Genomic DNA, 12888 nt, shown 5'->3' on the forward strand with positions numbered 1-12888 from the left:
GAGAAGACAAAAAGTCCACAAATGTAAAGTTGCACACAAAAAGAGTTTGGTTTGTCTTGGACTGGAGTTGGGCAGGAGTGAGGTGATATGGCAATGAATAGTGTATGAGTGTTGAACCCGAGACTGGTCACTATAACTAGATCCTGCTGAGAGACGTCAGCGTACGCTGAGACTGCCAAGCCAGACAGGCTAATAAGGCCAATTCAAGTCACTGCTACAGACAGAAATTAAATATATTGTTGAAGAATTATACATTAGGTTGGCTAAATGACCTACTGTATGACCACAGCCTCTGACAAACGTTATATAGCATGTGCTTATGACCCAGAATTCCTAATTCACCAACCCATCCACTATGAGCAGTAGGCCTACCCAGGAACTCAGTAGGTTTGGCATGACCGCAAAGTGTCCACCACGAACTGTATAACTGAGACAAAGTTGGACAAGAGAATATGGTCACGCGGTTACAGATTATGAAGTATGTGTGTCTGATTGAGAAAAGGAGAGCTAATCAATAAATTGCTAAACAAAAGGTCAGTGAATACAAGTTGGAAGAGCGCTTGTTCTTAAATCATTCATGGGATACTTCTACAAAGTGCAGACACATTGGCCTTAACTTGCATTTATAAATGGTGTCAAACCGTGTGCTCAATGGTAATTTAATATTGTATGTATTCATCTCATTTTACATTTAATTGTCTAAGATACTCCATCACAGGTTTCCAAAAAGGATGTATAAACCAAACCAAAATGAGCTTATGTACTGTAACATATAGTGGACAGACTGTAGTGTGGATAACTTTTTCTCTCAAACGTGTAGAAAGGCACTGATCAAACAAATTGGTCTTGTTGCATTACTTAGTTAAAGAATGCTTTAGTGTCCAATAGGTTGTTTATTGAAAACTGAAGTACAACTTATCTTCTCATCAATTACACATTAGCCTGGCATGTAAGTCATACGTCTTAGTCTAATGTTGCTGGTGTCCGATGAAACAAGGTTTTCAATTATTCAAACTCTTCAGTGTTGCATGTGTCATCCTCCTCATGATGTGAAGAAATGGATTTAGGTTTAATTTATAGCGAGTATCTACAGACAAATCAAATGATTTGGAGAAGGTTATTCTGTCCATCTTGTACAGTACATTGAAAGGGTAGTAGATAATGAGGTTATGTTGGGGCTCTTAGGGCTGTCAGGGCTAGACCACTACTGTACTTATCAAATGAAGCTAATTAAATTAATTAATTCATTGTTTGCATGCTTTTATGTCTCCCTGTTTTAGCAGCTATTTTAACACCAAGCACAGTTGAAATTTAGCTTCTGGCTAATACTGGCACATTTACAGCAATGCTCATTAATGTGTGCTGCCCCTGTAAAAATAAACAGGTAAATAAATACATAAATAAATAAGAAGTCAATGTGCATACACTGATATGCAGTTATCAGAGCCTAGCCCAAGAAATATGATTAGAGGTTTTGCTCTTCAGTAGATTCAGTCTACCGACATGTCACGTAGGCCTCCGTGCGGTTTAGTTCGGTGGGGGAGGGTTGTGGGGCACAAGAATCAGATGGGAGTCGTGTGTGATACCTGTGGTGACACCAACATGCCTGTGCTGCTGAGAGATCCTGCCCTTAATTACATGATTCAACACAGGACCTTGGTTTGAGGAGCTGTAGCATCCGCAGCATTGCCCGAAAGGAGGTCATCACCCCCAGTGCACTCACCACCATAAACCTTTGGATAACTGACCTTGTTCTCTAATGTGTATTTAAGAAGGAAACCAGAATACTCTGGAGTCAGCATGCGTGTCACACTGCACTGGCACCTCCATTGAGCATCTACTGTAGTTCTCTTCCTTCTCTGTCCCTTGATAATAGAAAAAATATATTTGGATTATGTTGTAGGCAATAAGGACAAACCACGCTAGAGAGAATGGGTGTCATAAATTAAACATTACGCATATCAGTTCTGTACATTCAATTTTGGGGGGTTGAGGTGTATAATACCCCTGTGCTGAGATGCCTCGCAATCATATTGATAGTATTCCACATCCTAATATCTTCCACTATTGTATCTTTGCGTTAGGAAAGTATCTAGGTAACACTGATGAATATGTATGAGTATGCAACCGAACTCTCCAAATGACACCTTTGGCGATGCCGTCTAGGGTGAACCACAGTAGGACTTGATACCATGCAATCTTATCCATGTAGGCCCATGGTCCAAGCCTCCTGTCAGCTGCAGACTGATTACTGCGATCCCTTTGTGTTCCAGTGCATCTGTGGGTAGGCTACACCACCTGACTGCGGTGTAAGATGACATCCTGACACATTTCTGAGTCCTGTGGGTTTCTGGGTGGTTTAGCGAGTGGAATAGAGACAGGTTCCATTGTTATTGGCATTCATGCTAATACCCTGGACCAAGACAGAGTCATTAATCTCCACCTAAAGTAACCCATGGGCTCTGGATGTGAGAATGGTTCCATTATAGAACCATTCTCACATCTAGAGCCTAATGGTGCGCTCGTTTGTGGTCGGAGGTCGCAAGTGGCAAAATACCTACCTCCGAACTGTGTGCATTCGAGCTATATACCATTATATCACAGTTACCTAGTTATGGTGCATTCGTTTGTGGTCGGAGGTGGCAAGTCGCAAGTGGCAAAATACCTACCTCCGACCTGTGTGCATTCGAGCTATATACCATTATATCACAGTTACCTAGTTATATCTAGTGCATTCGAGCAACTGGGGGCTGAGAAACAAATCCGAATTTGCGACGAGGAAGTGCGAGTTCATGCGGTGTTTTATTTAATCATTCCTAGTAGCAAGTCGCAATTTGCCACCTCCCAGTTATAAATGAACGCACCATATGTATGGAAGTTTTTTGGTGTCTTTATTCAAATGGCAATGCATTTTTCAAATGGAAATTCAATGTTCTATTGCGTCATGCAATTTGAAGGGCCAAAAACCTTCCATGATAATAATAATGCAATCCCTTATTCGATTTCAAACTTCAATACATGCAGGTACATGAAATCACACGATTGCATTTTAATTTTAATATTGAGTTAAAGAATGCATGCAAAAGTTGAAAATGAAAATGCAATCCCATTTGCATTGCCACTTTGAATAAAGAGGCCAAAAACCTTTTATGAGAATGAAAATGCAACCCCTTATTGCATTTAAAACTTTAAAACCATACATAACTGGTACATGAAAATGGAATTGCAAATCACACGATTGCATTTTAATTTTAATATTGAGTGAAATAATGCACACAGAAGTTGTAAATGAAAATGCAATCCCAATTTGCATTTTCAAATTGCATGACAAAATAGAACATTGAATTGCCAATTGAAAAATGCATTGCCATTTGATTAAAGACACCAAAGAACTTCCATACCTATGGGGTTACTTTAAAGTTACATGGTCAACCTTTCATATTCAATAATTCTGTATAAACTGCACCCAACCCCCATCAAATGAAATCAGAGGGAGGAATTTTAAACGGTCTCTGTCTGTTCGTTTTGTTTGTGCGTCCGTCAGTCACACAAGGTGTACCAGAGCCCACCACTGGGGGTGCCAGGCACAGCTCATTTTAACCATTGCCAATACAAACTACTTTGCTTGAGGAGCTCCCTTGCTTGTCTGGTCCTTGACATAGGTTAATGTACAGGTTCGGTACAATTATTATTATTAGTCTCTGTAGGCCTATTTCACAGGATAGATTAGATGGTTCTTTTTTAGGTACAGTGGCTCAATAATGTGGGATAGATTAGCCATGGCAAGACAAAACTAGGCAAAATGGTTTTAAAATGGATTCCTTGAATCAAAACCTTTTAATAAAGACATAAATATTACACTACGGCTGATAAGCTGGCTTCTTCGTGGCTTAAACTTGCCTAATGCGTACATGCTTGAGTTCCTCATGGGCTAGACTCAGGACATTTGGGCAGAAGGGACAGTTTCACAGGTCACTGCTTCATGGGTTAGACCTCAGTGTGCATGATGAGTGCTCTGGTCCAGGGCGTTAGTGAGTCACAATCTCTCCCTTATCTAATGTATGGTAGTGGACCATGTTCAGGGACCATACAGTAGATTTCTCCATTAGCTTTTTTCGCTGCTGTCATGCTCGTCAGTATTTACAGATAATATATTTTTGTACTCACCGAAGTGAAGACGGTTTTCAAATGATTAAAGCCTTTTCTCCGAGGTGGCTTGACTTGCAGCCCCCCACCTTTTGTATAAAAAGCACTTTGTTACAGTTTTAAATAGTACCCTCGTGAGACCATCCTGATCTCGCAAGCTCAATTCCGCTATCGTAATCACGTGATCTCACATTCTGTTTCTCTATCATTCTGTTTCTCTATCATCTGTTTCTCTATCATGTTTCTCTATCATTGTGATCAGGATCGCAAAGCTAGTGGATATTATAAGTAAGTAAGTAAAACTTTATTTGTATAGCACCTTTCATACAAGAAATGCAGCTCAAAGTACTTTACAACAGGGAAATTACATGCACAGAGTGCTTCACATAAAATAGACATAAAATGAACATAAAAGCAAGTAAAATAAGATGGAAGATAAAACACAATAAAACGAAGTTAAAGATAATAAATCACGTAAAAATATAACAACAAAAAAAGCTCAAATCATAGGATGGAAATAAAAACCACTAAAACCCACAACTAATCTGCTGCAGATATAACAGCAGCACCAGAGTGCTGAAAATAGCCTGTCCTTAGCACAGCTAAGCTCAGTGCCTAGCACCAGGAGAGAGAGAGAGAGAGAGAGAGAAAGAGAGAGAGAGAGAGAACTCCTTTTCAAGGAGATGAATTCACTCGGCCCGGTCCTCAATCAATTTTGACCGGGTTTCCCCTAAACGTCTGTACATTATAACCGAGTAGCCTATTAAAGTTGCAAGGTGAATCAAGGTAGCGGCCCTGCTCGTAAAGATCTTACATCGGGCCTCCTATGTGGTGCAAAAAAGTGATTTTTGTGCATGGCTGTAAGCCAGCGCACCTAGTATAGCGCTTGTCGGGTTATCACTCCCTCCCTCCCTCCTCCTGTTGAATGTTGACCTGCATTTCTGTTGGCACCACAAGAGGCAGTAGTCCCAGCACACAAAAATAAAGAAGGACACCAAAATCAACCCACTGATCTCCACTGCACAAGTAGAGTAGCAGTGAACACAATGGACTTCCACATGGGACATCGGGGTTCAAGGCCCCGGTGGGGATGATTTTATGGGACTATACCCCAAACCTCCACATGTTCATCCTTTCACTCCAACCTTTACCCTTCGCCTTATAGGTCCGATCCTGTCCCAACCCCAACCCTTAGGCCCAATCCCAATTCTCCCCCTGAGGCCTAGCCCCTAGTTTTGGAGTGCCCTCGACTGGGTAGTGCCCCTTCAGAACGGAGCCACAAGGAATAGGGGTTGAAATCTTTACCTAAGAAATTGGACACCACTCGCTACGTCTTCAATCTGAATTTTATTTAGTTGCCTGATTTGTGGAGTCCCTGGGATGTTACAGTATGATTACTATTATTATAGTGACACATCTGACCAAATTCCAGGACAAAACAAGACAGATTAATCACTTGTACAGCCAGGAAGCATGTTTACACATCGGCTGTTAACGTTAGTCGTCCTGCCCATAGAAATACACTGATATTAGATGAGCAGGGAAGAGCAGAAAAATGCTAGCCTACTGGATTATTTTTCGGACTTCATACACTGGACATGGAATTAACTGTCACTCAAAAAACTTTGTTTACACAAATTTCTATTGATTAGATTAGATTCAACATTGCACCGTAGCCTACAAGTAATTTATTGGAACACCAAAATGCAATGAAATGCCGTTGACATCGTAAATAGCAAAGTCATAACGAGCCAATTACACGTTCCTTTGTATCTACATTAAACTAAGCTTTTCCACTGATTTTACAATTTTTGAATGATTATTTACGAAGATTGATGATTGGGCTTTTTCCCCATGTTTTTTCATGGCACCGGCAGCTATGTTTCATATCACTGCCTTGGTTCGCAAAGCATTGTGAGTTTTCATCTACCCCTCGATTTCAAGTCAGTATCTGAAAACCCTCGTTTTGGAGGGCTGTTTGAGCGTCCACTAGCCCTCGATATGCCCCCTAGCCCTCGAAACTAAAAGGAATGGGACACACTACCCTACGTGTGAACGCGCAAAATGTAGGGGTGGGGGGGGGGGGGGGGGGGTATTGGGACTGGGCCTTATTCTAACCCCAAGCCTTATTCTAACCCCAACTCACACTAGGGACTGGAAGAAGGACACCAAAATCAACCCACCGATCTCCACTGCACAAGTAAAGTAGCAGTGAAAGCATAGGACTTTCTAAATTTCTTTCTGTCGTTTCTAAATTTAGAGAAAAATACATTTGCGATTTGAGGATGCTCTGATAAATTTCTCACACATTGGCAACCATTAATAGAATATGTAGATAACCTACGGTCCTGACCCCTCAACTGAAATCGTATGGAGTGAGGCTTTTATGGGAGAGTGGTACAATATGTTTTTCTGATGGTCCTTATTTTATTTCTTTTTCGATTTACTGATAATGTGCCTGGTTTTTCGCAATGTCTTAAAGTGCACATATTATTTCATGTTGTTTATATATCATTTAGGCGGTATGTTTATACTGTAACTCTAAAGAATATCCCTTAAATATCACTTTAATTATGTATTTTTATTTCGGTTTTCTATGTTGTTTTTTTTGTTTTTTTTGGGGGGGTGATATTGTTGTAAGGAAAATCATAAAACCGAAGGGTTCTCTGCAACATCTGTATGTCAATCTGTCTAATCTGCACTCTTTGAATAAAATGTTATTTAAATATACAGAATAGCAAAATACAAAAAATATACACAATGGGGGCTCGTCCTGAATTTTACAAATTCCATCTGTCTACAGACAGATCATCCCAGTTGAGTAAAAATGTTCTATATTAATTAACTCAATATTTTCAACATAATCACCCTTTTTCTCCTTCAGCCATTTACCAATACCCATCTCTTCCTTTTGAACAGGTTCCTGAGGGGTTCTATGGGTTACTGGCTCCCTCTTGTGGTCATCATCATTCCCTTTTAGAACTATTTCAACAATACAGTGTTTATCTGAGAACAGACAGTCAAAATCATGCACATAGAAATGTTTTGCTCTACTTATTATAAGGGTAGAGCTTATCATGTAGTCAATCACAGTGTTATCGGTTGAGGTAGTTTTCCCCACATCTACCATTAGCTATGCAAATATCCAGGTTTTTACACAAGTCTAAGAGCGCAGTGCCATAATGGCCAAAGTCTCTAGATGTATCCATTGACTTTCTCAGCAGTGGGATTTGAGATAACTCCAACATTTTGGGGATGTGTGATGTGTTTGCAGTATACTCATCCTCATCTTTTTAGTCAGATACATACGGGTCCAAAGTCCAGTCTTCTCTTTCATTGGTGTGGACATTCATGTCCCCGCAGATCATGAGATAGTTGGTGTCAATAGAAAGATCAAGAATAACTTGGGTAGATCATCAAACATACCTATGTTGGAGTACCTGCTAGTGTGTGGTGGTATATAAGCAGCCAAACAGTTATTGACTGTTCTCTGCACACATTTGGTCCCAATAGGAGAACTTACAGCAATCAATACTCCTCCTGACCGCCAGTTTGTGAGGTTAAGCCGGTTTTTGAAAAACACTTGAAAGCGGATACAGCTGGTAGATCTATGCTGTCTAATTTGGTTTCACAGAAACATAAAACATCATAATTCTTACACATATCAATGAAGTCCGGGGTTTCAAGTTTACTTCTTATGCCACATACGTTCAAGGTGATTATCCTCAGATTCTTACCACAGTGGCCGGCTTGTACTCCTGGCCTGTCCTACAGGTCAGCTCCGAAGTCTTTATAGTCCACATCATCATGTCATTTCAATTCACAGCTATTTCAGTGGCATGACTAGCTTCCATCCTACCAGTCCTGAACAGAAACAAGCCAGCCACGCACATAGGCCAGGCTGGGCCTGGCCTGGTTTGTTTCTACTCCAGTACAAGCCGTCTCTCTCGAATCGGGCACGCGCCGCTGTGCACGTCTCGCGCGCGCGCGCTTACTGCTAGTGCCTGCAAGCGAGCTAGCTGGCTAGTTACAAGTTTCCTGTGTCCCCTCTGAACACACGCAGTGTTAATGCCAAAGTCATGTCGCTATCCCTCATAATATAGCTATTTATCTAGCTATTATTAACGAATCAACCAACCCATCTGGCTGAAAAAGCTGAACTGTTTTCAAAATCCTGTGCGGTGAGTTGTTAACAGCATTGTAGTTTGCTAGTTGAAACAGATCGAGCTAGTCTAGCTAGCTGACGCCTTTGCTGCAGTCTTACTCGCTGTAAATGCTAGCACTACCTAGCTAGCCGACATTGGCGAAGTGCTAGCTAGCAGACAGTGTAAATGTTCCAACTTGCATGCTATTTGGGGAATTGGGTTGTGCTATGTTTGTTAAATCACGTTCTAACATAAGTGGCTAGCTAACGTTAATCCGGTGTGATCATTTCTCCAGATAACCACCCAGAGGCCAGAATGACTGAGGAACCTTTGCCTAAGAAGGTGAGCTAACGTTAGCTGTCTGTCTATATAACTGTTAGCATCCTTGCATTTGTATCGATTTTTACTTCAGCATCTAGAAAAATACAAAACAAAATAAACAAGTAACAGTATTTGTTAATCAATCGTATCGATTCTTGTTTCCTCCCAGGTTCGACTCTGCGAATCTGATTTGAAGACACTAACCAGAGAGGAACTTTGTGAAAGGTAACGATAGGTAGCTATGCTCGCTATGAATGTCATGTCTTAGCAGGGGCCGCCTACACTGAACCAGCTACTGTTAACTACAAAACCGTAGCTATCAGCCATACAAAATGCATTAGTTTAGGCTCATGGCACCATTGAGAGCATAATGTCATGCTGCTTTATACTTAATATATATATATTTTTTAATCTTTCTACTCTTTCAGGTGGAAGCAAGAGGAAGCTTATGTGCAGGCACTAGAGTCAAAATACGCAGAGTTTAAAGCAGAGCTTAACTGTAAGTGTCATGAGCCTTTTCCTGAAACTGTAATCAAGCTAGTGCATGGGTACCCAAACTCATGCACAACACAATAATATACGCTCAAACATAATGTCTGTGAGCAGGGAAGCCATAAGGGGGTGCAAGGGCCCTGCACTGACAGGGACCCCCATAAACCACTGTTATTATTTTTTTATGATAAGGTCTAGGCTTGAGGGGCCCAATATTATATTCTTTCATAGGACCCATCATTTCTAGCAGCGCCCCTGTCTGTGAGCACAACTAAAGATGTTGGCTGTTTAGTTGGCTTCTCATTCACCAAACCTTGAAATCACTTCCTCCCTCCTCGGGTTCTCTCTTGCATGATATTGCTGTGTACATGACAGGATATATTCTTGTGTTTGAGATGTGTTACTCTGGATTCTACAGCAAATGATGTGACGTGCCTGAGGGAGTCGGAGGAGAAATTGAAGCAGCAGCAGCAGGAGGCTGCCCGGAGGGAGAACATCCTGGTCATGAGGCTTGCCACCAAAGAGCAGGAGATGCAGGAATGCACTGTGAGTACTTTATCCCATCCTCCTCCTTGCACTTATTGTATTTGTACTTAGATGCTCTTGCACTTTTACTTTAACACTAGACTAGGCTCTTAGATGCTTGTTTAGAAAGAGATGCACCAGTTCTGGTGAGTAGTAGTGCACTTGACTACCTACTTGTTGAATGCACTTATTCTATGTCGCTTTGGATAAAAGTGACTAATGTAATGTAGGCCTATGCCTTGTGAAGGCTGATTGAACTCGAAGCTGTAATTCACCATCACCAGAGCTCAGTCTCTACAGCACCTTCGGCTGAATATCATACATGGTGTTTATTGATATGTGTAATTGATGTGTACTATGCTTTTCTACGCAGACCCAGATCCAGTACCTCAAGCAAGCCCAGCAACCAAGCGTGGCTCACCTGAGATCATCGATGCTGGACCCTGCAGTGAACCTGTTTTTCCTCAAGATCAAGTGCGAACTAGATGAGACTAAAGACAAACTGGAGCAGGCCCAAAATGAGCTCAGTGCCTGGAAATTTACGCCTGATAGGTAAACCAAATCAAAATAATCCCCCAGCAAAGACTTTGCCAGACAACTCTCCTCTGCAAGAATGCAAAATGGTGGGAGAGGCAGTGACTGTGACTGTAAAAGAGACCAGGCAGATATCCATACCCGGTCAAGTACCCCAATCCTGAACTTGTTATGCGTCATACATAGACTGTCAGGTGAACTGGTCTCAGCTCTGAGAGGCATGAATGAAGGAAGCAGGACTGCTCAGAAGAGATGGTCGCTTTCAACTTCCGAAACCCTTTCCCATTTAAGGAACATTGCTAAAAAACAAGGTTTTAAGGTGCCATCTATCTACAGACTTGTCCATTAAGCATTTATTGAGGACAATACCTTGATAGTCCCTTATTTCACATAGTGTATAGCTATTGAATGTAAAGTTGAAATGGAGGAGGAGCTCCCGCCTGGCCCAGTCCAGAGACTGTTAGATACTAAAGACTGTTGGTCTGTGTTGTGACCCTGGGCATGCTTGAAGTCGAGCTGACACAGGAGTCAACTTGAACACCATTTTCAGTTTTATGAGCCATGTCCAGGTACGATTGTTTTGTTTATTAATTGCTTGATGTTTTTCTGTTTTTTTTGGACCCCACAGTTGGATGTTTTTCCATTTGTCTCTTATGTGTCTTTTGTATGAAAGTGTTAGAGAAAATACTACATTGGAAAAGAAATTGCTTAGTAAACTGAAATAATTCTTGTTGCCAATGTCAGGGATAAGAAGAATTTGCTGTAAAACCTAAGCTTTGCTATAAAACCAATAACCAAAGGCGTTATGGGTGGATTAGTGTCTCGAAGGTTTCACTGCTGGCCAGTGGGATTGGTGTTTATCATGTCTATTATGTTATTTTGATGTCTCAACCTTTGTCCTTTGCAGCCAGACGGGAAAGAAGCTGATGGCCAAATGTCGCATGTTGATCCAGGAGAACCAGGAGCTGGGCCGGCAGCTGTCCCAGGGTCGCATCGCTCAGCTGGAGGCCGAGCTGGCCCTGCAGAAGAAGTACAGCGAGGAGCTCAAGAGCAGCCAGGACGGTGCGTAGGCTGCATCGAAACTCCATCACTGCATCAAAACTCCATCTCAGTTATACTTCTGGCCCTAAACTTGAGTTATGACAAAGTACCATATGTTTGATATCATAATGTACTGCTGTCATATGCTGATGTCTGATGGTCTCTGGCCTCCGTAGAGTTGAACGACTTCATCATCCAGCTGGACGAGGAGGTGGAGGGCATGCAGAGCACCATCCTGGTCCTGCAGCAGCAGCTGAAGGAGGCACGCCAGCAGCAACTGTCGCAGTCCCAACAGGCCCAGGTCCCCGTTCCCAGCGCTGCCCCTCGGAGCCCCACCCAGTCGGCCCCTACCCAGGATTGGCAGGCAGGGGCGACCAATGGCTCAGGCAACACTGGCCCCATTCATAGGACAGCAACAGGCCCAGGCCCTGACCCTTTCACAGAGACAGACAACAACACAGAGCAGGAGTCCCTACCATCCCCCTCCACTGGCGCAGATACAAAACTGTCAAACTCTAACCACTCATCTGGGGATATGAACCCGCTTAGCGAGGGCTATGAGACAGTAGACTCCCCCACTGGTAGTGAGATTTCCTTCACACAACACTCGATTGGCACAGACTCTAACCAAGACCCTCAGGATGACAAGACACTGACTGGGAAAGGCAGCAGAACTGTGGGCTCACACCAAGCCCGAAATGGCCTGAACGCTACAGCTTAGGGTCTAGGACAGTTGACTTGTCTCTCTAACATGATTAGAAATCATGCCCAATGGTCTACCTACTAAGTTAGAGTGGGCATTTCTGACCATGTAGAAAGAGTGTTACTGAATAAGATAGTATTCTGTGTTTCAGAAATGCATTCTTAGAGATCTTTTTCCATGAAACATTGTTAGTACATTGTCCATATTTGTTCACATTACATTGTCATGTGATTACAATCAAGCAATGATACTGTCCTCCTTTTAAGTGTAACAAGTTGTCAAGTGCTGCTTACATTTTGTTTTGAACTTGATTATGATTTTTCCTTTATTGTGAAGAAAAAAGTAAGGTTTACAAAATGTGATATTATGAATTTGTATGTTTTGTCCTAGAATAAATTCCAATAAAGTTTTTTGTTAAAATTTTACACTGTATAAATCAATGATGTACAGATCAGATTATTTTTTGTGTATGTTTTCGACCAATCTCATATCATTAGATCAGATTATTTGCATAGAAAACTACACAATGCCCAGATGATTTCAAAGTGTCAATTCCACTCATGAGTGTTGACGTGGATTCAACTTGCTAGGCCTAGCAAAAGACCTCCATCTAGTGGTCACTGACTCACTCAGAGGAGCATTGTGGGATTGTGGATAAAAATACCCATCCCTGCCTGGCTGCATCATATATAGGCTGTACTGTATATTGAGGACAGTGAGTGCATCAGGGCATGTTAATATCAAAGTGTTCCATTTTCCTTGCGTACTATTCCACTGTTGTCTTAGCAACCGTAAGCCCAGATTGTTTTGCCTCCCCTGTTTTCTTCTGCCCTGAGCATCTTAGGGCGCCTGCATCCAGCATGGAGTGTGATGGCGTGACACTTAAAGTGACAGTACTGTATTACGTGCACAGCGAAAGAGGAGCAGCACTCTAAAGGGTCTGTGAGACGTTTATAAAAAGGGAAGTCACCATTTCAGATG

At 41.9% G+C, this 12888-nt stretch overlaps 1 protein-coding gene across 1 annotated transcript; it reads left to right on the forward strand.

Annotated features, from left to right (window-relative positions):
- The first annotated feature begins 8185 nt into the window (after positions 1-8185).
- LOC311309073 (pre-mRNA-splicing regulator WTAP-like) lies at positions 8186-12250 on the forward strand. The gene is made up of 8 exons (XM_084438228.1): positions 8186-8327; positions 8587-8633; positions 8782-8837; positions 9041-9111; positions 9523-9650; positions 10003-10181; positions 11071-11225; positions 11381-12250. The coding sequence occupies exons 2-8, from the start codon at positions 8607-8609 to the stop codon at positions 11923-11925; spliced, it is 1161 nt and encodes a 386-aa protein (XP_084294354.1). The 5' UTR covers positions 8186-8327; positions 8587-8606; the 3' UTR covers positions 11926-12250.
- Positions 12251-12888: the final 638 nt, after the last annotated feature.

The sequence above is a fragment of the Borostomias antarcticus genome, assembly GCF_949987555.1.
Source record: "Borostomias antarcticus genome assembly, chromosome: 5".
Taxonomy (NCBI): Eukaryota; Metazoa; Chordata; class Actinopteri; order Stomiiformes; family Stomiidae; genus Borostomias; species Borostomias antarcticus.

What these genes read in the sequence shown, in the direction of transcription:
- LOC311309073 (XM_084438228.1), top strand. Translation starts at nt 8,607, where the DNA reads ATGACTGAGGAACCTTTGCCTAAGAAG. An exon ending in AGGAGATGCAGGAATGCACT is followed by an intron (nt 9,651 to 10,002) that starts GTGAGTACTTTA and finishes TTTTCTACGCAG; the next exon opens with ACCCAGATCCAGTACCTCAA. An exon ending in TGGAAATTTACGCCTGATAG is followed by an intron (nt 10,182 to 11,070) that starts GTAAACCAAATC and finishes TGTCCTTTGCAG; the next exon opens with CCAGACGGGAAAGAAGCTGA.